The sequence below is a fragment of the Diprion similis genome, chromosome 4, assembly GCF_021155765.1.
Source record: "Diprion similis isolate iyDipSimi1 chromosome 4, iyDipSimi1.1, whole genome shotgun sequence".
Taxonomy (NCBI): Eukaryota; Metazoa; Arthropoda; class Insecta; order Hymenoptera; family Diprionidae; genus Diprion; species Diprion similis.
The window spans coordinates 14,063,426-14,088,786 of NC_060108.1; the positions used below are offsets into that span (position 1 = coordinate 14,063,426).

Consider the following 25,361-nt stretch of genomic DNA (forward strand, 5'->3'; position numbering starts at 1 on the left):
CAAAAAGAAATCGAAAAGCCATTGACACGTAGATAACTAGATACCTATTATATTACATAAAAGAGTTGGATAAACCGTTACATTTTTTTCTTATTCAAGTTTTTTTTTTTTTTTTGTTTTTTTTTCCTTCACGTATTTCAATTTCCAAGACACGCTACAGTATGTACGTGTTGAAGGCAGAACGCTGTGCCCCTCTCTTTGCCTCTCTGTGTGTGTGTGTGTGTGTGTGTGTGTGTGTGTGCGCGACAGTAAAAATTTTTATACAGCCCGTAATAAGAATCTTAAGAACCGTGAGGTTGTTTTTTGTTCATGGCTAATTCAGTAGTAGTAGTAGTAGTAGGTGCGCGCTGGTTGAGTTTGAGTTTGAGTTTAAGTTTAAGTTAGAGTCTGATCTTGCGCGCGGTCTGTGAAAGTATTTTAACTATAAACTAATTTAGGAACACGTGTATGAATTCATGTATGTATGTATGTACGTAAAAGTTGTAGACGTGAATTTCAACTGCGCGGCAATTATAAATTCCGTTAAAATATACACAATACGTTAAATAGAGCTGCAGCAGGTGAGGGGGAAAAAAATTATTATAATATGAATATAAGAGCAGACAAAAGAATGGCGATAACCCCTTATACGCATGCTGGTTTTTTTTCTTTTTTTTCTTTTTTTTTTTTTAACACCTTTTTGTGCTTCTTCGTAAAAGATGTTTCATTACGCGAGTATCGGAGCGTCCGTTGTCTGCTCATTTTCGTAATAGAATGGCACGAAAATGATCGATTTGTGAATACACGTACAGATGATATATATATGTATATATATATATATATCACACATACATCAGATACAAAGGTTGGCGAGAAAATTAGCTCGAAATGTACCGGCACACTACACGTACAACATAATCCCGGAGCGTGAAAATCGAAAACTTAATTTTTCTCCGGAAAGCAGAGCGTTCCGTGCAATTAGTATGCGTGACAAAATGTACAATTCGTGTATATCCATGTATGTGTGTGTATGTTTGAATGATGTATCTATATGCAGTATGCACGCATGTATACGTCGACGTTACGTGTAGGAATTAATAGTTTTTTTTTTAAATAATTTAATAAGTCGTTTAGCGTGACAATGTTATATGACACGATTTAGTACTGTATCAGAATATCGATAATTGCGTTTTCAATATTAACAATATACCTTTCTAAAATACGTTCAAATTACTGCCACGAGCAGCAATTCCGAGGCACTACGAACAGGCCACAGCAAATATGGCCGCACAATTTTTTTTTCTCTTTCATCCCCACACATCTCTTCTTCCTGAATTTATAAAGACTAAATAGAATGCCTATAATATAATTACAATAATATTAATGTTTATATGCATACATATATGGATACACACATACATATATACATACATGTGCACATATATGCATTTTTATTCTTGTACATACGTGTTTCAGTGTGTGTGTGTGTGTGTGTGTGTTGGGTCATATATATGTATATATATACGTATATGGATATACATATAAATGTATATACACATATACTTATGCAATTGTATCTTACACCATAGAGAATAGGTAATATAATATATGTATATGTATATATGTATATATATATAGTATATATATACATATATAGATCGTAATATAATGTACAATAATTAGAGAGATCACACGTCTTATTATAGAAATTTAAAAGACTATCTCTAGTATATGTAAAACTTTTTAAGTATTGCCACAAAAATGTACGATTGATGATAATAATAATGATCATTGTTGTTGATAATATTATTATTATTGTTGTTGTTGTTATTATTATTACTATACACACACGCGCATGTATATATATATATATATATATATATATATATATATACTTGATGAGCGACAACGAGGGCCTTCGACGTTGAGCTATAATTCTACACTTACGCGCTACGTGTCTCCTACCTACATTTTTATTTTTTTATTTTTTTATCTTTTTTTTTTTTTGTTTTTCGTTATTTTGTATTCATTTATTTTTTTTCTTTTACTCTAAGATGTCTCAGCCTTCTTCCACGTTCCCTCCACATTCTGTTTTCCTATATCTTTACTTACTTATCAGCACCAATATGGTTTAAAACCAATCAAAATATCATTGTGTAGTTATTACATGTAGAATTATCTATCGTTATAAATACATATTCAAATGTTAAAATAGTATACTAGAATCATACCTTCGTTCAACGTCACTGTCATCATTATCATCATCATCATCGTCATAAACCTCTTCAAACACAACGTTCGCATTGACGAGCTACGCAGCCACGTATGTTCTCATTTTTAGCCCGCTCGCCTTCCTCCTCCTCCTCCTTCTCCTCCTCTCTTTACCCTTTCTTCATCTCTCTTGCTCCCTCTCTCTATATGTATAACATCGTATTCTAATGTAGGTATTGTTCACGTTATTACATATTTACAAAGCATCCTCTTTCCAAGACTCACACATGCGTATTATGTATACTCAATTTGACTCCTCGATTCTTTAAAACATAGGCAAGTTAAATATTGTATCACAATCATTTCAGTCTGGTCATAAAATCGAACATCTTTAACTCGTTTTGGCAAAGAATGCGTTTTTCTTTCTCGCTTGGTGTAATTATGTATTATAGTATAATAATAATAATAATAATAATAATAATAATGATAATAATAATAATATTAAGACAGCAACCTGCCTTAAAATCCGGGCACTGATAATAATTATTTAATCGCCAAAAAGAAAATGCTTATCACCGTGATATTAAGATGCGCGCGCCTTGGTAAACGTGCAGCTGCATTGGCGTCTCATATATATGACGTATAGTACGGTAGAAGAAAAAGAACCAGAAAAAAAAGAAGAACACGGAAACTTGTCGAGAGATTCTTCGCGATTTGTTTGTTTGTTTGTTTGTTTGATTGCGTATACCTATATGTATAATCCATATAGTTATAACATGTATCTATATCTGTACACACGTATCATGTAAGAGTAGTGCGGGCGGGCGAGTATAGATGCGAGTTTATTCACGTTTCATTTCTGTTCATTTTTTTTTTCTCCTCTCTTCTCTTCTTTCTTCATCTTCATCTTCATCTTCAGCTTTAGTTTTATATATTGAACTACATCTTCATTCAACTTGATCATTAAAAGAAAAGAAAAAATATATATATATTTAGAATTGGCTGACAAAGGGTCGGGGGGCAGGGGCGGGATTTCTAATAGTATTGATAATAATAATAGTAGCAATAATAATAACAATAATAATAATAATAATAGAAAACAAGTTCCACGTTCTAGTATATATATATATATATCATATATAAATGCACTGTTAACGTCCGCGGGCATCGAAGAACCGTCGCCCCCGGGCGATACGGCAACGGTTCAGCCACCGATCGCGACTGTGTTATATATATATATATATATATATATATATATATATATATATATATATATATATATATATATGTATGTATATATATATGTATATATAACATTTATATTATTATTATTATTATATATACATGTATATATAATAATAATGTATACCCGATCCAGGGGCCGAAAAAAAATATGTATATATGTTTGTGTGTGTGTACGTATGTATCGTTCCGCGTGCTAGTAAGTCGTTGCCGATGGATGGACGGTTAGTCACTGCGGTGGTATTCCGGACGGGGGTTTAAATTCACCTGTAACACCGGAAACACCATTTGCCTGTACCGGAAACTGGGCCGTAGAAACAGGGGGCTGATGGTTAAAGGCAGGGGCGTAACACTGGGGGAAATAAAGTTCCGGTTTAACGACGGTAGGCGTAAGACCACGAGGTCCCGCTGGACCAGCGCCCAAACCTCCCGCACCGCTCGAACTTGACGGTGGTTTTGTATCACCGCTCGAGTTTCGTCGCACTTTAGCAGCGTGTGGATTCATGTGGTTGTCGATGTGCTTCTTGACCTCGGGTTCGGTTGCGAAACGCCGCCTGCAGTTAGGCATAGGACAACAAAACGGCCTGTCACCCTGATGGGTGCGAGTGTGCTGATCCAGTATCGCCTTCTGGCGAAAATCCTTACCGCACTGTTGGCACTTGTACGGTTTTTCACCGGTATGAATGCGAACGTGCTGATTCAGTATCGTTCTCTGGCGAAAATTACGACCGCAGTACACGCAACCGTACGGTTTTTCGTTCGTGTGTATACGAAGATGCTGGGTTAGGTGGGACTGTTGACGGAATCTCTTACCGCATTCGGGGCACGGATATGGCCTCGATTCGATGTGTATGCAACCGTGCTGCAGCAGGGTCGACTTCTGCTTAAACTCCTTCTGGCAAATTGGGCATCTCACGTAGAGCGGCATGCCCGCCGAACGGCCGTGTTGTATCACGTCGGGCAGGCATCCCTTGCTCGCCGCCCCCTGCTGCTTTATGTACTGCAGCGCGCCAAAGCTGCTCGGACCTCCGGCACCGAAGACCGTGTGATTTCCTCCCTTCGGGTCCTTGAAGTAGGCGGGATACTGAATCGAGCTCGCGTCTGGTGCCGGGCTGAACGAACCCGAATCCCCGAAGTTTGACGCGACGTCTGCCCCCTTGCCGCCTCCCCCTCCTCCGCCGCCGCCGCCGCCGCCTCCGCCACCCCCTCCTCCCTCCTCCGGGGGGAATGGCACGTCTTGGGGCCAGAGAGTCGGCGTCATTCCGTTTTTAAAGATTAGGTGTGGACTTACATCTGGAATTGATAACGATCATGTTAATTGCTATACCCGGTTACACCGATATATCGTGGTTATTTCCAGTACACGGTCTCTTCTCTGTAATCCATTGATTACGACAGATATCGTGTACTTTCGATCCGTGTGTGTGCGTGTGTACATGCGTACACACATACACACGCACACACATCGTATATATAGATAGTACAGTAAGGTATAGTATAAAGTCTAGGTTTCCTGTCGAATGCATACGTGTGTGCGGCGTGTTATGTGCGTGTACCTGACGATGTTTCAAATTGTTTTTCTCAATTTGCACTGTATAGATTCATACTAATACGTGTATAACCATTTTTATCGCAATGATTTTTATAATCGATGTATTACATGTATACACGTATACGTATTAAGGCGTTTGCGTATTTCGGAGTAGACACAAATTCGCGTAATTATATTACGGTTTGCCCGTTATCTGTTCAATATACATATAGAACATTACGCGTTACACATATGCAATCGAGTATACGTGTAAGATTCATACGTGTTTGAAAAATTTAAGAGACAAACACCAGATTCGAAATTTGAATGAAAATATTCTTTTTCTTCTCTCATTTCAAAGATCTCGCAAAGTCATGTTCAGATTTTATAAGTCTCTGGAATTCTAAACTTCGGCACTAATTTTAATGAGGTTCATCGATGGACTTATCAATTTTTTGCTTGCGTAACTGTTTCAGATAATTACGTAAACAAATATCGTGCAATGTTGAGCCAGAATCTCACAAAATAGAAATTTTCTCCTTATTATATTTTAAAAATTTAAACGTATATATATTAGGGTGGTCTTTATTTGGAAGCCGGAAATTTTTTTTTTTTTTTATTACGGTTCTTGAACGATTCTTTCTGAATAATATGATGCTGAACAGGAGAAAAAATCTTTGGTTGCGAATAGTTGATATTTTTTAATCAATATTTGAAATTCGAAAAAAAAAATTCAAGCAGAATATTTTTGATCTATTCGAAAACCCACGCCGATGGTGATTTTTTGTCTACCTAAATGCGAAAATTATGCCCAACCATAGGCCGAATTTTTCGATGTAGTAAATATTGACAGTAAATTTCAGTTTTGAAAATTATGTTGAAATAATGCATTACGGTACAAATACGAGAATTACTTGCGTGCATGCGTATTGTATACTTTTTTTTTTAAACTCAGTTTGCAAAATTCAGTGTGCGAAGTAAATCATTCTCTAGATTCGGTGCGCTAAGTAATTACTATACTGAAAATTTACATTTTGTGCGTAAGCAAGAAATTTTGAATTGAACACCGTTTGGGTTTGATTCAAAAACTGGAAATGGACGATCCAAGAAATGAGAGATAAAAAAAAATATTCATATGCATATATCTGTATAATATATAAATAAATAAATAAATAAATAGATAAGAAGGACGATGTCAGTTTTTTCTTGTAACAACAACTTATATCCTAAATAGTATTGTAGTAGATGTTTTCGGAAAATATCATGCCCCAAGTCTAACACACCAAATAAATAGAAGGAACAAGCGGTGTATCAAGTTCGGCGGGAATCTCTGATAGCCGGTGTGACTGCAATACAAGTGTGTTTCGATGGTACGAGTTTTTCGACAGTGAACGAATAAAATTGTGTAGGTATGTAGGTTAGGGCAGAGCAAAAAACATTATCATATTTAATTTTTCCACGTCTTACCACATCCCCAATTTCTCATTTTTTTCGTGAAACAATACAAGAAATTTTTCAAACGATTGCTAGGCGAATGGTATTCATAAAAATTACCCATCAACATAATTATACCATTGCAAGATTAAAATTTGACTTTTAATTTTGGCAACGACTCTCCCCCCATACTTTCAAATTTGCAGGTTTTTCACCTAAAAAAATGAAACGTTTGCACGAAATGTATGTCTTGGGGCATTTGGTTAAAATTCTCAACGTTCATTCGAACGAAGGAATAATTGAACTTTTATACCACAGGTTTATTAAAAAAAAATCAGTACATACTGGCGAATTTGCAATTAAATTTTTGCCAAAGTTTGTTGGAAAAAAAAAAAAAAAAATTGTCTGGTACGGGCTTCTTGAATTTTTATGCAAATGAACGTTCGGAACTTCAGAGACACAAGTTTGCATATTTACATGTACCACGAGTAAATGGCAAAAAAATAAAAATCGAGAAAGAAACGCATATACTACGCATAAATACAGGTAACGACGTTCAAATATTAAAATATTCAATTTCTATTTCATAAATACAAACTTCCTACTCCGTGTGAGGAAATTATAGAACTTCTTTTCGACGGATCAACGAAACAATGACTAACTTGAAGGTTACACGAAACGTACGAAAGAAAAAGAAATCTAAAGTTAGGGAATTAGAGAAGAAATGTCAAAACCCCAAGGAATATCTCGATCAGCGATATTTTGAAAATTTGAAAAATTGCGAAGGACAACTCGTCGTTACAATATATCGCATATTTTTTGCCATCTTGATTCAGAGAAATAATGGAGAAAGAAATACAAGGTACGGAAGCGAATGTATCGCGACTAAGAAACGGAGGGGGGAAAAAAATACGAAATTTGTTTCTAACAAATTTTGAACTTCGAGAAGAGTTGAGAAATTACTTTGCATGACATTGAAATATTATTTGCCAGGAAAATTGTTTGAAGAATTAGTATTGTTAGACGAAAGAGAACGAAGTACAGGAGCATTGGGGTTGTGGTTGAAGTTGCTGTTGTATAGAAAAAATAAACATGTAGTGTTTTCAGGGCACCAGGCCAACATGTAGGTAACGTCCGGGTTATAGTCTGGCTAGAGTTTTGTTACGTGAAAAGATAGGTAGATCAAACAAGAGACCTAGTAATCACTGTCTGATGATAGGCTGAGGTCCACCTCCTCCACCTTGACGGAAGGATCAATCTGAGGAGAGTGCGGAGGTCTGTTCGATATTAGTTGAGGTGATCGTAGGACGGGGGTGATGGTGAGACTCGGGAGGGCAGCGGATATGGCCTTGCAGAGGGCGTTTGAATAGGAAAATGATGACGGATTGTGGAGGTTGTGAAAAGGTGAGGGTAACGGCGATGGCACAGAGGTGGGAGGTTCCTCAATCTCACAGCTCACCAGCGCCCTCGCGTCCAACTCAACCGTTCTTACCCTCCGGCTGGAATTTTTTTTCTTTCTACCGAGCCCCGTCTTGTTACTACCGTATCCGTTCGGCAATCTAGCTCTACAAATCGAACCATCGAATCGGGACTGGACCTTACTGATTTGACAGAGGGCATTAGGAGACTGGAGGTTGTCGGCGAGGAAGGACTCGGGTGGACAGGTAATGAATTCAGGGATATCAGAGTGTCGGTGAATGTAAGTGTCGTTGTGATCGTTTAAATCGTTGATGCAGTCATTGTTGTCAGTAGTGGTAATTTGATGGTAGTAAGAATCGTTGGGTGGTGATTGGTCAGTGTGGTTGTGGCGGTGGTGGACGCCCTCTGGGAGTCTGGGAGGCAGAGAGAAATGCTCGCCTTGGTGTGTGCGGACGTGCTGATTCAGGATCGCCTTCTGACGAAAGTGTTTTCCGCACTCCGGACATTGGTATGGCTTCTCACCCGAGTGGATGCGTAGATGCTGGTTGAGAATGGCCCGCTGGCGAAAAGTACGCTCGCAGTAAACGCACGCGTACGGCTTCTCGTTGGCGTGTATGCGTAGATGCTGGGTAAGATGGGATTGCTGCCTAAACCGCTTTCCGCACTCCGGACACCCGTACGGCCGACTGTCCGTATGAATCCTCTCGTGTTGTAACAGGGTAGACTTCTGCTTGAAATCTTTACCGCACGTCAAGCACTTGAACAATCTAAGATCACTGTTTGCACCCTTCGACGATTTTCCATTCTGTTGTACAATGTCCGGCAAGCCCGTCGACGACATATTCGGACCTCCTGGACTCGTGTACTGATGACCCTCCAAGCTTGCCCCACCGTCGACGGCCTGACCAAGCGACGTTAGCATGACCCCGGGTTGCTTGAGATAGTGCAACGCTGAGAAACCCCCAGGTGTAAGCATGTGAGAAGGCATCGACGGCGACGGATGCGGTCTGCTTTCTTTGAAATAATGCTGTGGATATTGTTGCAAATCACCGCTACCAGGAAAACAATCCCCGCGTTCAACCTCGTGGGGTGTAAGCTGCTGCTGAGGCGAGTGCCCTTGTTGTTGTTGCTGCTGTTGCTGCTGCTGTTGTTGCTGTTGTTGCTGCTGCTGTTGCTGTTGTTGCTGCTGTTGCTGTTGTTGTTGAACTTGTTGCTGAACCTGCTGCTGCGTCTGCTGCTGTTGAGGTGTAGTTTGGCTAGACTGGATGTCGTCATCGGATGGGGTGAGGGCCTGAGGCTCGGGAGGTGCCGAAGGGTACGGTGAGGGGACGGGGGAGGCTAGCGAGGGCGGAGGTCCACTCTCCCCCTCAACTGGAGGGCCACAAGCCTGCTGCGGGCTACCGGACGAGGAGGAACCTTGCTGCTGTTGTTGCTGCTGTTGTTGCTGCTGCTGCTGCTGCTGTTGTTGTTGTTGCTGCTGCTGCTGCTGCTGTTGCTGTTGTTGCTGGGCGTACAATCCACCATCCTGGAGAGATCCCGGCCCCGGGCCCCATTGCCCCTGGGCTCTCTCCATATTATCTTTGTACAACACGTATGGGGCGCCTGTGTCTGAAATCATACAAGGTAGAAACGATATTGCGCGTCGTTCGATATGTTTTTTTTTTTTTTTTCAATTTAACTGATATGCACGTATATAGTGATGTACTGAAAGAAATATTCAATCAAAATGACTACCGCACGTCAATTACTCGAAAACGAAGCAACGTTACACCAATGTACAGTCTCGGTAAATAAAACATTTCTTTCGATTAATAATCTCACATGAACGCGCATGTGTTTTAAGTGAGTTTCCATACCATTGAATTGAATCAATAAGAATGTCGAATTGAAATTATTGTACAATTATATTATAAGAACAGACTATATTGCCATTACTCCAATTAGCATATATAATATAACCAAATTAAATGACGTTGACATTTTTCATGACGGATCATTTCTTTCAGTTACAAAGATCACTCTTAAGCAATATCGTCTACGTATAATCTATTATGTCTATAAATTAGGCACTTGTAAAATTAGCAGTAAGAAAATTAAACATCAACGGGTGGGATTGAAGGATAACATAAATCAAGCTTCTGGAAGTTAATCCAGTCAAATATCGCGCCAGTGTAATTTCCTTTCCGTATGCTTCGCACACAGACACGCAGCCACATGTGTGTTACTCGGAGGTTACCCGCATATTAATTTAAATCACATACACGTAAAGAGAGGGTCTCTTAACGGGGGCTTTTTGCACTCTCTTCGGGGGCCAGTTCGTAGAGCGGTCAACGCAAGATACGGAGTCACCTCGAGTGGGTCAAAAGGCCCCCTCGCAAGATATTTTCAGAGTATGTATACATATTCATATTATTACATGTATTACGAATATACGTAATCGAACGTCAGCGGCACGGAGTGAAAATTTAACGAACGTTTTCAAATTTTCAATCCATACTCTTACACACTCTCTGTCAGCACCAAAATGTATCTACTCGAATATCTTTTATCCTCTCATCTTGGAACAAGCTTGGAACGTATTGTATACATACTCATGTATCTATATAGAGAAGTGTATAACAACATACATCTAACCACGCGATTGACACGGACGAACGGACGTTACTATCGTAACCCAGGGAGTCCGGTCTCGCTTGTGCAGATGTACGTTACATAAATGTATAGGTGAATATGCGTGAAAAATTGCGAAATCTTCGAATCCCACTCTTTTTTTCTCTCTCTCTCTCTCTCTCGCTCTCTCTCTCTTTCACTCTCTATACGTATACACATGGCTGCTGCCGATGAAGCGCGGATACGAAGCAGCCGTCGAAGAATTCAGGGGCGTTTACTCCCGTGGCAAAATCATTTCCAATGACATTTAAAATTTTTCGACACCGCGCTTATAATTCACTTGTTAGTCGTTATGCCTCGTGTATTTCGTAACATCCTGTACATTTTTATATGTATATATATATATATGCATATATATATACAAATACATACATACATAGATACATACACGCACACACACACGCACACACACAAAACTTATCGTACAGGTAGGCCATAGGTATAAGCATATATATATATAGGTATAGTCAGTTTTAACGACCAAGCTTATACCAGACGTATAAAGCGTAGTCATGTATACCCTTGAATATACTGTGCACACATTGTCATACCAACGTTGCTGCACACGCAGGTTAATATTAACAACGTACTTCCGAACGTTATATACAAGCGTGTGTGTGTATATAAATATATATATATATATATATATATATATATGTATATGTATATACACACACGCGCATATATACATATACCATGTTGAAAAAATAAAAGTAAAGAAAAAGAAAACAAAAATAAAATAAAATAAAAAATCAAATACAACGTGATGGAACGTGATTCGACCCGATATTATTGTACTTGATGGATTGATGGAGGGAGTTGGAGTTCTCGTTCAGGGATGATGCACGTGGTTTACGGAAAAGGGAGAAGGGAAAAGGAAATAGGGTAAAAGGGTGCTGCAGGTGTTTTACGATAGTATGTATACAGTAGGTGGTATATGCGACGCGAAGATTTGCTGCAGACGATACACACGTAGAGATAACGATGATGCGGTGTATCGCGGGTGGGGTGGGGTGGGGTGGGGTGGGGGGTGGATGGTTGGTGCAGGGTACGTATGTAGAGAGGGAGGATACGATGTTGATATGAGCTTACCCTGTGAGATGCAGTACATGATCTGGCGGGGCACCTTGAGTCCGGCCGCGAGGCAAGCCGCGAACGAGGCGGAGAAGTTTAGAGCCATTCTCGCTTCCCGTCCTCCTCATCCGTAGCTCCCTCCCTCGTCCTCTTCTACTATCCCTAGCTACCCCGCCCGCCCCAATGATCTAGCCTGCGGACAAACATTACACACGGTCAATCCACTTCCTGCCTCTCTCTCTCTCTCTCTCTCATTTACCTATTTCGCGTTGTTTTTTATTTCACGCGACGACGACGACGACGACACGGAACGAGAATCACGTCCCTCCCGTTTTACATACATATTATATGTATAATACGCGTATATTATATATATATATATATATATATATATGTATATAGGTATACATTTGTGTACACTTTACACTATTTGACAGTCTACCTATGCAACAAATTTTTTTTGATTTTTTCTTTCTTCATATACCTAGTATGTAGGTATATATATATATATATATTCTCGACTTTGATATTATACCCATAGGACATGTGTGTACGATGTACGTGTACATGCGTCTATTAATATTCATGGCGGTACTATTTCGTCAGTCGCCGCTCGATTCCGCCGCTCACACTTTTATCATATTGGCATATCTCGTCCGGTATACCCCAGTGTATGATCATCATCATCTTGACAATATTTTGTAGAAAATAAGGTTTCCGTAATGTTCGATATGTTGTTTGCTCCTCCCAATTATTTCCTTTATTACTTTTTCGACAAAATGATAAGAGATTTTTTTGAAACTCTTTTTAAATTCAATTTGACATTTAATTGCCGCAATAATAATTAACATTTGAAAATGATTGAACCCGGATTTGAGCTTCATTTGCGATATGACAAGTTGGTTGAAAGATTTTAGAACATTGACGACTTCCCGCCTAACGTTATAAGCGATGAAAGTTATTTTCTCTTGGCAGAAAATGTCCTTTACAGTCCACGCCGTGTGAACGGAGAGAATCGATATCGTGAAAAGTGATAATTCGGTCGCCAGAGATATTCGAATTTTACTACCATAATTGAGTTGCAATATTTCGTATCGGATGTGACCGTATTTGTTCTGGAATAACGCGCAAAAGAAAAAGATTGTTTTGTTGGAATTTCATCAGTAGGTAGGATGGTGACATTCTTTATGATTAAACAAGAGACCAACGTTAAAAATCAAAGTACAGCGTCAAAACAACCGGAAATGTTTAGGAGTTGCGACCACAGAACCAATCGTTGAAGAAAATAAAAATTTACCTATCGCTCAGTATAATTTTTTATGCAAAGAATTGTTAGTTGGTAATGATTTTTCTAAAATGACTGTTTTTTTTTTTTTGTTTTTTTTTTCCTAGGGGGGAGAGATCTAATAAAATAAATTTTCCAGAAGAAAAATAAGTATATGTATATACGGTATACATATATATTAGGGTGCTTTGTTTGAGACGAGTATTTTTTTTCACTCCCGACCTAGAATTTTATCGAACATGTAATAGAAATTCCGTGAAAGGTACAGCCCTGAAAATTAATATTAAGTACTTTCCCTTAGCGTGAAAAGATTTACTATCTAAAATACACCTAAATTAAAATTTCTTTTTCACGTTTCTTTTTCTTTTTACGTGTATTTTAGATGGTAAATCTATTCACACGTTAAGCGAAAGTACTTAATGTTGAATGCTAGTTATAAAAATCAGAAGGAGCAAAAACCATTTTTCCCGTGTTATTCTTACGGAAAATAGAAAATCACGATTATTTTCGATCAATTCAAGTTCAAATTCGCGATGAGCCACCGCTAAATATCAATATTAAGAGCTAAAAATTGGACGACATTCTTTTTTCGTCATTTGGAACAATATTTTCAGTATAACTTTAAAAGAAAAAATATTAGATTTTTTTGATAAAGTCTAAATTATATATACATATATATATCCTTGAAGAAAACTTGAAAAAATTCGTATATACAGTATAAACTTTCCAAACAATCGGCGCATACGCGTTCACTAAAATAATAAATAGACTTTCGCATTCTTCGCATCGAGTAATGTGCAGTAATAATTTCTCCGGTGCTCGTAAATAAAGATTCAATGTGCAGCAAGAAAATGCACGTGCTTAAAAAGGCATTTTAACGCGTTTTAACGTGGATGAATCACCTCGATAGCTTAGCCGGCGTGAATATTTTCTACTGCAAATACACAGGGGCAATGAACACTATGCATAAATATTTTATCAGAAGATTTTAAAACGAAGGAATTCCTATCATAGTTTTACGCTCTAAATTTGAATCAATGAAAATTCATCGATTCCCAGTTACAAGTAAAGTCAACCGACGATAATCCGACAACAGTTTTCCAAGGCGGTGTCGAATCATCAAATTTGTCGGAGTATTGAGTGCTGCGACCAGCCCCTTATAGTCCAGAACTTTTTAAAAAAGAGTAGGTACCTCGGAATGTGTACCTTTTCCAGTGATATACTTATAACTGATTAATATTTAGAGAAAAAATGCCAAAAAAAAAAACTTGGCCGAATGATTTACGCTGTCAAAAATCAAAATTACACAGCAACAGTGCCGTCCGCTCAAGTGTACCGCGCTTGGTGTTCAAGCCGATAACTATAAATGAAGAAGAGAGAAACAGGGTATAAGCAAGAACACCAAAGGAAGAGGTGGGGAGGGGGGGGGGGGGGTGCATCAATTAACATTGACAAGTTATACTTCATTCTCGGTTATTATTCACTCGAACGCCAGTAAGCGAGGCCTCGTTGGTCAAGTCGAGTGAAGAATGAATGATTCACAACAAGGGCGATTAACATTTGTCTGGTAAAACGGTGATCTTTTATTTGGAAACAACCTGCAATACCCCCGCCAAATCTGATGAAGAAAATGTAGTAGAGAAAAAGGAAGAGAAGAAGAATAAAAACAAAAAAAAAAACAGAGAATTTCAAGCACTCGACAACGAGTGAATGAATAAGAAGATGATCGTGGTCTGTGCAGTACGAGGAATATGTTTTAAAAACGAGGAACTTGGGTCGAATTTGATAACGTGATGTATATAACCTCTGACACAAGGAAGCCTTGAGATCATGAATAATTACGATAACGAAACGTATCCTAACTATATAAAAATCAAACATCGACTTAATAAACGCGATGCTGTATAATAACTTTGAATTTTTAAGTAACTAATATACAACACATAAAAAAAAATTGTAAATATATTATAATTTGTGGGTATGTAAGTATAAGTTAGGTTGGAATTTTCCTCTCGGTTGTGATAGTAAAAATTATTGTTACCCTACTCTTATTTGATGTATATATATATATGTACAAATACACACACACATCAATATATATATATATATATATATATATATATGATATAATTTTGGTTAGGACGAGTTTTTCACTCGCTACACGCCATCGCCATCGCCATCGCCATCGCCATCGCCATTCATCGCACGGCTCTCGCCTCGCCTCACACACATGCATGCATGCACGCGGTGTACAAAACTTTTCATAAAACATACATACTCGGCTATCTACACCGATAAAATAGATAACGAAATACGACGGGCTATTAATTGGGTTTTTTTGACAAACGCTTCGCGCTCGGCGTCGCCGTCAGCGTCAGCGTCGACGACGACGATAGGCAGGCAGAACGTGTAGCAGAGCAAGCAGTGTTCCAACGGCCAGGCAGTGACGGAGAACCACAACGCGACGGATGAACGAATTAGCAAAGGCCCAGGGGCCTTCCGCGCTCCAACAAACCGGGATACCGAGGCCCCCCCGAATATGTTTTACACTTTCAAACCCTGGCACAATCTCCGAGCGTAGTATAGGAGGTACAGGCAGAGCTGCGCCACAGTTATCGCGGCGTGTTCGGCGTTAGTCATTCGAGTGTTCTCTCGTCCTTGGGACCTCGAGTGAGTGTCACGCTTGCAATAACTCCACGAACCCGCGCGCTGCCCTCGCGCTTTGTATTGTTCCTTTATAAACCTACATCCAACATCCCGAATTATTATAGCTGCTTTTTTACACCCACACCACCGCGCGCGATTAATCTTTGCGAACAATTTCCGCTCCATTTATATATAATATATATATATATATATATATAATATATTAAATATATGTATATATTATATATATATATATATATGTACATTTATATGTATGAAATACACGGTGTTTGTGTTCTACTATATGTATAGCACGTGCGACAAAATTATTCAATTTCAAATAAACGTATACGTACAGGTTATTCAGAGCCGAGACTAGATACATTATACACGTACTATTATAAGTACATTAAGGCTGTGCGCGGACGTCGATTCAATGACACACAAGTAATTCGTTTTTACATTATATTGTACAGCGTTGTTGAATCGACGCTTCGTTGCTACCACGCCGTTCCTCCATTTTTTTATATATTCGTACGAATCTTTGAGCGCAAGGTGTACCCAACGCGGAAAAATTTTCATTGTCAATGTCAAATTGCCCGACGAAGCTTAAACATTACACATGATTGGGCTAACTATCGTGGTACGCACACATCGCTGCGGTAAAAGCCGGTGACCGTCGTTACGTAGCCAGTTTCACATTGTTATAAATGCACTCGAGAAACACTTTGAATACCGGAATAGGGTGGCGGGATGAAACTAAATATCGTGCCGCAATCGCAATGCTGTCTTGATGCAAGGTGGCAGCTGAGAAAAACGAGATGAAAATACCTATAAGTATGATATTTGTCGAGTTGGTTTGACCGTGAGTTAATGGCGGCTGCGTGCCGCTAAATGGGAGAAGAAAAAAAATACTCTTCAGGCTTGATTCGGATATTTCGAATCTGTCCCCCGGGGTATAGAATGGAAGAAATTGTTTTAGATGCGGTTCGTTGAACTCTCTGAAAGAACACAGGAAGTTTGCATTTCTCTAATCTTAACCTGGCCGCTGTAATCCTGGATATTTTTAACGCGCGTTCTGAACCCGAATTCAGTTTAGCTGCTTCTTCTTCTTCTTCTTCTTATTCTCTTAATGTTTTTCTTTTTCTGTTTTGTCCTCTCTTCTCTCTTTGCTTCTATTTTTCTGGTTCTTCTTCCTCTCCGAGTCGCGCGTCGTCGTGATCGGGTATAAACGCCCAAGCCTTTCTATTATGTCACAAAATAATAATACCTACCAACCTACCTACTTACCTACCTAACTACTCAACTACCACTGACTATGGACACCCAGACCTTGACTTATCAACGAACAATATAATAACGCTTGCTCGCCAGCTACTGTAAACGTCACGAGATCTTATAGATCCTGAAGATTGTTGCGAGTCGCGTTTTCACGAATTTATAACGACAAAATTTCGCTATAAATTTTATATCTAACCGCGATGAATCTATGACTTTCGAAAATTTGACTTCGCAATTCGAAAGGTCATAGGACCTCAGGTAGCTGTAAAAAATGAAAGTAAAACCGATTCGTGATTCTAATAAGTTTGACAAGATTCGTAAAAGAAGTATAGGTGACGCAGGTATTCTTCAGAAAAGAGATTCGACCCGTGAAGAAAATTGTGTAGCGTTCAGGAACCGCGATTGAAGTGAGTTGCTGGTGAGCAAAAAGCGGCAACGGCCGTTGAAAACGGTGACCTGCTCGATTTCTCCGTAACCGTAAATCCGATCGACTTGAAATTTTTACGACATTTACACGCCATTGCCAGTTCAGCCTCTATGAAAGGATAAATTTTTAATACGATATTTCATTTTCACTCCGCATTGTAGAAAATTAAATTTACCGCCACAAACACGACCTTCGACAGGAAGGAAGAAAATATTTCAACGTAGTCTCTAAAATTCATAAAAATTTGATCAACAACAACAAGCAGCTTTTTTTTTACATACATTCAAATATCGAATAAAATGAATTTACGATTTGCAAAGAATTCCGATATCACAATAGCAAGAAAAATATGTTTCTTTGTTCGAAAAATCAAAATAAATATATGCCGTGTAAAAAAAATTTCCTCACCGCAATTATCGCCACATCGGAATAATTTTGAAAACTAAAACAATTTTCAAGGCTATTCATAGTCGTATACCCCCCCATGAGAACGAACGGAGCTCTGCGCGCGATAATTGCAAGGCTGATTGTGAGTTTATCGTACAGCATGGACCAGCCAGTGTGCAAGCCAACTGAACGAACGAACGAACGAACGAACCAACGATTCCAGCCAGCGCATACACCTATAATATATCCCAAGGCAAGATCAGTGGCGTGGATCGCTAAATCCCGAACACGTATAACGGTATACCGAATGTCTGAATGTGGCCCCAGATTCACTATTGTGGCTGACCGTAACAGCGCTCCATAGATCTTTTATGCCTTTCTAAATTTATTGCTTGAAAAATCTGAGCGAACGCTTTGGAAGCCCTGCGCTGCGCGCGCTAAATATCCCAAAGCCGAGTGCACGAACGCACAGCCTTCTGGGTAGACGGAAATCGCCTGACCAGTAGATCCTTTCTTAGGCCTCAACCCTTTTTGTCTCCCCGTCCATTGTTCTCATTTCTGATACACGATAGTCGAATAAAGATCGTCAATCAATTTTGTCTGTATACTACGGGTTATGTGCGTTGCATATGACGATGGCGTATAAACATTTGAAAATACATATTAGTTTTCAATGATTGGCGCCACACGCCGACCCGTCTACAACCAGTTAGTAGATAAAAAGTACATGTTTAAATAAAAATAAGCGTGTATCCTTATCCTTATTGCAAGTGGAAACGGTGGATAATTACAGCGTGGTCAACGTGTTATCTGTTGCAGGCGGTCTCAACTTCCGAAGCAATTATCTCTTCAGCTATGCTCTACAATCGAGGATCTATAATATTACACGTTACACGTTCCGTAAGTAGGAATGTATGCGACGATGGGAGTAAGTGCGACGGTTCTTGAGGCTGTAATTAAGGTTACGAACATCGCCTCCCGCAGAGCAGCGCCCAAGAAGAGATGAGGGTGATCTCCCTCCCGTCTCTCTTATTCCCCCAACCCAGCGGATTTACAAGTACATGATATCAGCGTGCAACGGTAATGGCGCAAGTTGTAACGCAAATTAGTGCGTGCACATGGATAGATCGATTAACGGTTCGCGCCGAAGGTGAATGTCGCAGTAAGAGGATGCGTCTTTTCTTTTCTGCAAGAAACACATTTCACTTAATGCCTCTCTCTCTCTCTCTCTCTCTCTCAACTGGGGATAAGATTCATAATTGAGTACCGACGTCGGTACTCGACGCGGCGGGAATTTCAATTCTCACTTATAATACGGCCTTCAAAAATTGTCACAGTTGTTCAACAGAATGGACAAACACTGTCCGCACCAAATGATCCGGAAATAGTTAACGTCGGTAGGAAAATTCGGCCAAGTCATTACCTATTTAACGATAAGAAATTAAATTCGATAAAAAAAAAAAAAACAAGAATAACACGTTTTAAACTTAACAATCATTGCATTTCGATGCCTCTATTTAAACCGCGCGAAAACAAAGAAGAGGGGATAAGTAAACAGAGAAAAACAATTGTCGTCAACCAATGCAGCAGAATGTTATGTATAATAGTTACTGATTTGACAGAATTTCGGACAGTCGATATCCGTATCCAAACGACAAACATGACCACGCGGATGTCGGTAAGACAAGAATAAAAGAAAAAATTCACGGAGGTACAAAACGCGTCTAAGGAAAGTAGTATAGATACGTGTAAAGATAAGAATAAAATAATAGAAGATACACCGGTAAAATAATTTGAAGAAATTAATATCGCTCAACTATTTTTGTTTCTTTGTTTTTTTTTTGTTTTTTTTTTCTGCAATGCGTTAAATATATACAACAATGAACGTGGATACGATACCGGCTGGTATAACAATACTTTTACGATTTGTTTTCATGGCGCGAACGAAGTCCGGTGCGCCTGCGCGTCCGATTTTCGTAGCTGGGTATTTTTAAAGATTTTCCGCGGGGGTTTAGGGTTAAGCGGGCGGGTCGCGTGTCGCGTGCATAAACCCGTTGCATCTTGCGCCTCCGCTCTTGGCCTTAGCTCTCCGTTGTGGCTCCGCCGTTAAATTGATAAAGAGAGAAAACGGAATACGAGGAGGTCGATTGTTGTCAACGGCCCGTTGGTATCATGTGGCCACACACACACACATTGTACCTATATACACACAGACACACAAACACACACACACACACACCGTTGTCAGACCAGAGGCTGCCATGCACCGCACCACGCGTAATATTAATTACGCTATATTCGCCTATGATGATACGTACCTACGTGTAAATTCTTATTATACCTTACGCACGGCCGCCCGACGCATGGAACATTAACATGTTGGAGCAAAGTGCTTGGTAGGATTTTTCACTGACGCAACTTAACAAAACTGAGACGAACGAGGTGGGAAAAAAAATACACACACGTACACACACACGCAGGCACACACGATAAAATTGAAGATAGATGACAAACAAAATGGAAAAAAAAAAAAATATATTCGGAGAGTAAGTAGGATTACATGGAGTTGAGAGAGAGAAAAAAATAAAGAAAAAAAGAAAAGAAATACGTTCGTTTTAACCAAAGATCGGATGATCGCTGTATTTTTTGCTCTCTTTATTTTTTCAGCAACTTTTTAATGATTTCATTACTATCGGCGATAGGTAGTTGTGATAAGAGAGAGAACGAAGAACAAAAAAAAAAGAAGAAAAAAAAACACTCAACGACGATGATGATAATAATAACAATAACTCTCGGGCCGACGGACACGGTGTAAAATTAAATCTAACGATACGTTATGGTTGAATAAAAACATTAACACTTACCGGAATTGTAATATTCCTTAAAGTAACGAGTTGCCGCACGCTGGACAATAGAATAATACAGGTTCACATATGACGTAGACTCATTTCGGCTGGAGAGCGCCATTTACACCAAACTTAAACTCTCATTAACTTCTTATTTACATACGCGTTTACGTGTATGCGTGTATGTATGTATATACATATGCATATACATGTATATCCATATGTACCTGGGCGCGTGTATGCGTGTTCGGACGTATATACACGTATCCTTGCACGTAGGTGTTCGTGTATTTCTGTACGTTCTTGCGTGCGGAGTGTGTGGTGTGTGTGTGTGTGTGTGGTTGGATTATTTACTGGTTTATACGTTTTATTAGATACGTTGCGCGTTCCCGATCGCTTACGCAGCGTTGTATTTGCATTTCGCGATTTACGAAGGAGAGAGAGAGAGAGAGAGAGAGAGAGAGATAGAGATAGATAGAGAGAGACAGAGTGAGAGAGAGATCGAGATAGAGAGTGAGACAGAGAGAGAGAGAGAGAAGTTGGTTAGTTAGTTATATATACGTATATAATACGTATATGCGTGTGTATGCGTAAGTGTGTGTGTGTGTGTGTATATATGCGTGTATATATATATATATATATATATATTTTCCCCGACGACAACGGCAGAATTCTCTCCACTCTCCACTCTCCACACTTCACAACTCTTTTCGTTTAACCCGAAGTCACGAACCACCCGGCAGACAAAACTTGGTTGACTCGGGCTAGCACCGAGTTGAGTAGAGGTAGAGTCGCCGAGACTGAGACGTTGCAACGTTGCCGCGCTTCCGTCGCCGGCATGCGATGGAGTGGGGATTTCAGGATTGGTTTGGTACGGCGGCGATGGATAGAGCGCGACGGGGCAGAGAGGCGTCGAGGCGTCGCGGAGAGGGGGGCGGCAAGGAGGGGGGAGAACCGCGGTTCGACCGGGAACGGCGGGGAGGCGGCGGAACGTGCGGCTGGACGGTCGGCGACGGCGGGAGGGGCGGAGGGGGGAAGTAGATGGCGCTCGTTTCGCCTAGGGGAGGTAGGGGAGGCGAAGGCGGGAGACTTGGCGGGGATGGCGGTGTGGAGGGGGGGAAGATGCCTCTCGCCCCTCGTCACTTCTCCACGCCGCCGCTCCGTTCGCGTTCGGCCCCTCTATGCGCGAACCGCGATGCATCAGTCCAACTTAGAGCGGGAGAGTTTCTACCTACCTACCAACCTACCTACCTACCTACCTACCTATCTACGTACCTCTATCTACCTCTATCCGTATACATATATCCACTCTTTACTCTTCTACGTACGAGATTACATTGCCCGAACCAAATCAATATCACTCCACCGAAAAAAAACACGGGGGCAGAGAGAGGGAAGGAGAAAAAGTGATGAGGCGTGGAGCGGCGAGGAGAGGAGAGAAGAGGAGAGGAGAGGAGGGGAAGAAGAGGAGGGAAAGAGAAGGAGAGCAAAAAATGAGGAGAAATAAAATTCCCTCGTTAACGGTTGAACATTTCCGAATTTGTATCGCGCGTCGTTGTTTTTACATTCAGCATTCGTTACACGGTATATGGGTACCGTGTACTTTCATGTTACAGGGAGGATAACGATAAGTTTTTTCGTTTAGGTACTCTGTCGCAACTATGCTAGCGAATAATAAGATCGGAGCTTCCTGGACGATGTACTTATAATTAATATTTAATTTAGTTCCTTTGAGGTATATACTTAGGTAATAGGTATGTATATCGCTTCGCGAATCGCGTCCGCCCGATACTTCGGCACGTTTTTGACCCTCCGTTGCGCGGGCGTAATCGAAAATTCAGGGACGGGAGTCAGGTTCTCATAACACAATTGATTGTGTTTCATTTATTTAATTTTTCTTTGCTTTTTTTCACTCCGTTCCGCTCGAACGACCGTTCGACGGCATAGTCTGACGGTCATATTTATTGCGAAAAAGTACCGAAATTGTACTACATAATATTATATCAAACAAATAAATAAATAAATGGTATCAACCTTGCGTGCAGAAGGAAAACTGGGAAAAAATCAGGGAATTCCAAATCTGCGCATGTTTACGGCCATCCATTGTACGCGGTGTTCCCTAAATTTCATATTTTCACCTTCACTATCGAATTCTCAAACTTTTGAAAAATCCAAGAGCGTGCTTTTTTCCAACGAGTTCAACATATCGCACACGTCCATTCGTGTTCACGCATTTCCCAGACGTACACGCATACACAGCGCCCAATGGAGGGTTAAATTCCTGTTACCACGCAGCCCGGAGAAGATATACCTACTCACCGCACGTGTTTAGCCCACTGTGTAGGTACAGCGGGGTGCGGTGCGGTGCGGTGGGTACGCGGTATGTATATAAGTATAAGGGGATGTCTCGTTCTCGCTCGACCCTCCTTTGACAGATTTTATCTAAACTCCGAACCACTAAAGTCTCAATCATCCGTAGAAACGCATTCATCGGTGCCCCGTGCATGTCTCGGAAGACCGACGAGTCGCCGTGTTAAAAATATCGTCGATGCACGTAAAACCATGCCACGAAGAATTGAAAAGTCGAGGGAATTGAGATGAAATTATACGAATTATTGAGATGCATATTCTTCGAGCCTCCACCCTCTTATCGCGCATAAAATATATACACGCGTATATCGCGTAGCGCGGTGCGGAATTCCCGCTTTAATCTGATCAATGCTTGCTTCTTCCCCTGCACAGGTGAGTCCGCTGGGCTCCATGCCACATTCGGTGGTTCCGATCATTAGCCGGACGTAAAAACCAGTTGATCATAGCTCCGCTGCTCGCGGAGAGAGCGCCGAGCGGATAGTTTCTACCTACGTATCTACAAAGCATGAGGGGCATACTCGTTACATCCGTTGTCAACGATGACCAGGCGAAGGTTAATAACGCGGTTCGTTACGTTTCGTACGACACGTATAATAATTATCTGTATCTCGGTTTGTCGAATCGACAAGTGAGAGAAAGCCGGTGCCTCAGACGTTGAACGGACAGGTAATCGCAGTCGGTAAAGTAGGTGTCCGATTGAATTACAGCTCGATATTTCGTGGATTAGGTTATAGCACGCGGCGTGTGACGAGGCGACAAAAATCATGATATTGTGCATTTACGCGGGTCGAAATAGCCTTGCGTGCCTTGGGTTGCTGACCCCTGATTCCAGCGTGCATATACGTATATATATCCGTACGTATACGTACACGTAAACTATATATAAGACGGGTAACACCGGGGGTAGGGTGAGGGTGCAACGCGGGCAGACGTCCTATTGTCGATCTCGAGAGTCTAACTTCGGCCTAACGTCGTGCGACAATTTTTACCCCGCGACGAAACTCCGACTTCCAACCAACTGTTAGCGCGCCCGCGATTACCGCGGGCCTATTGCACGATCAAGAATTAACCCGTTATCGAATTTCATCAGATTAGAAGTAATTGTCTCGGTAGCAGAGCAACGGCGACGAGAACGAGACTCTGCGGCTTGCAATTTTCCGCCGCCAAAATCTGCGATGCTCGACGTACGGCACGTGCGGCACACGCGATGAGTTAAATTAGCTGCCTACTGCAGCAGTGCACGCGGTCCAGTCATCGCCGCGTAAGAATTTCCTGCCGCAGGATCGGAAGCTAAGAACCGTGGTAAACCTCGTCCCTGAGTATGCAGCGGCTTGTGTTCTAGATTTTGCGAAGGCAGGTTATAAGTGGGACCTTCATAAATTTCCGTTACTCGCGCTCTGTGCGCAAATGCCACACCCCTGAACGCAGCGTGCATGCCTACTTGCGCTAAATCGCGGCATCCGACCCTGGTCAGATTTTTTTACCATACTGTATAAATACCGTGTATGTATAAATAATGTGCAATATTTAACGCATTTTAACGATTGCCGTATCGGAAGTTTCGTTCACTTTAGGTATATAGCTCCGGAGCGTTTCTCTTATGCGGCTTCTCATTCTTCAATTAGCCAACCTTGCCGAGGGCACGAATTTAAGCACGGCGTTTTCTCCCTCGCTCAACACCGACGTGACTACACGGTCTCGCTTTTATACACGGAGGCAAGAAGAGCTGTGAAAATTTTTATGATCAAAGTCCAAACATTTTCTCAATCATTTCGACGTGTTACACGGGTATACATATAGTATACGTGACGTAGGTATACCGAGTATTACATGTATATGCTCCAGGTACAGGCTACCGCGGTTCGGACAGCGTTACTCTGTGAACTAGAATGTAGTGGTATACATATAATACCAACAGCGTGTAGCCGGTTGGGTGTCGGCAAGTAATTTCCTAGATATAATTTTGCTTTTTCATCCAAGAGATGGAGGTCAGCCAGTGTATCTCATTCTATGCGCTCAATGACGCGGTTGCTGATACCGATTAAACCGCGTGCAGGTAATCAGAGAACGTTGTTACATACTGTACATATGTATCTACACAACATATATCGAGCACAAATGCGTGAGATACGAAAAATGATTGACTGGCAGGTATAGTCAATGACGTAGCGGTCATTAATAATATAATTTCGTCCATATACAGTCTCGTTCGGCAGGTATTTATTCTCTCTTCTCTTCTCGAATCTCGCGCGTCGCGTCGCGTCGCGTCGCGTCGCGTCGTCCTCCTTCCTTGCAGAGCTTTTGTTCTGTTTGTTCTGCGTCTTTTAATTTATTTTCTCCTCTCTTCGCTGTTTCTTTCTTCCTTCTCCCCGAGGCCGAACTAGGGCGACATTTCGAGTATGTACCTACGCGGCTATAAACGCAGGAGGAACCTGCCCCACGGATCACGGAGGGATGCGTGCCGCGCTATAGAGAACGGGATGCGTTATATTTTTGACGCCGGTTAAACCGAGCCGTAGAGTCGAGAGGACATTGAGACGGACGATAAACTCGGCTGCT

The 25,361-nt window shown here is 40.8% G+C and overlaps 1 protein-coding gene across 3 annotated transcripts; it reads right to left on the minus strand.

Moving 5' to 3' along the window:
• Positions 1-211: 211 nt before the first annotated feature.
• LOC124405178 (zinc finger protein 768) lies at positions 212-20,998 on the minus strand. Of its 3 annotated transcripts, XM_046879861.1 has the most exons (5): positions 20,451-20,997; positions 11,579-11,753; positions 8,255-9,424; positions 3,597-4,725; positions 212-243 (listed from the first exon to the last, which is right to left on the minus strand). In XM_046879861.1, the coding sequence occupies exons 2-4, from the start codon at positions 11,664-11,666 to the stop codon at positions 3,662-3,664; spliced, it is 2,322 nt and encodes a 773-aa protein (XP_046735817.1). In that variant the 5' UTR covers positions 11,667-11,753; positions 20,451-20,997; the 3' UTR covers positions 212-243; positions 3,597-3,661. The 3 variants fall into 3 exon arrangements, with proteins under 3 accessions (XP_046735817.1, XP_046735818.1, XP_046735816.1); XM_046879862.1 differs by lacking the exon at positions 11,579-11,753 and having other exon boundaries at positions 8,339-9,424; positions 20,451-20,998; XM_046879860.1 differs by lacking the exon at positions 11,579-11,753 and having other exon boundaries at positions 20,451-20,998.
• Between the last annotated feature and the right edge of the window lie 4,363 nt (positions 20,999-25,361).

Bases quoted from the DNA above. Each gene is read 5' to 3' on its own strand.
- LOC124405178 (XM_046879860.1), bottom strand. From the start codon at position 20,553: ATGGCGCTCTCCAGCCGAAATGAGTCTACGTCATATGTGAACCTGTAT. The intron at 9,425-20,450 runs GTAAGTGTTAAT...GTATGATTTCAG, and splicing joins TAAGGAATATTACAATTCCG to ACACAGGCGCCCCATACGTG. The intron at 4,726-8,254 runs GCGAGCATTTCT...TATCAATTCCAG, and splicing joins GCACGTCCGCACACACCAAG to ATGTAAGTCCACACCTAATC.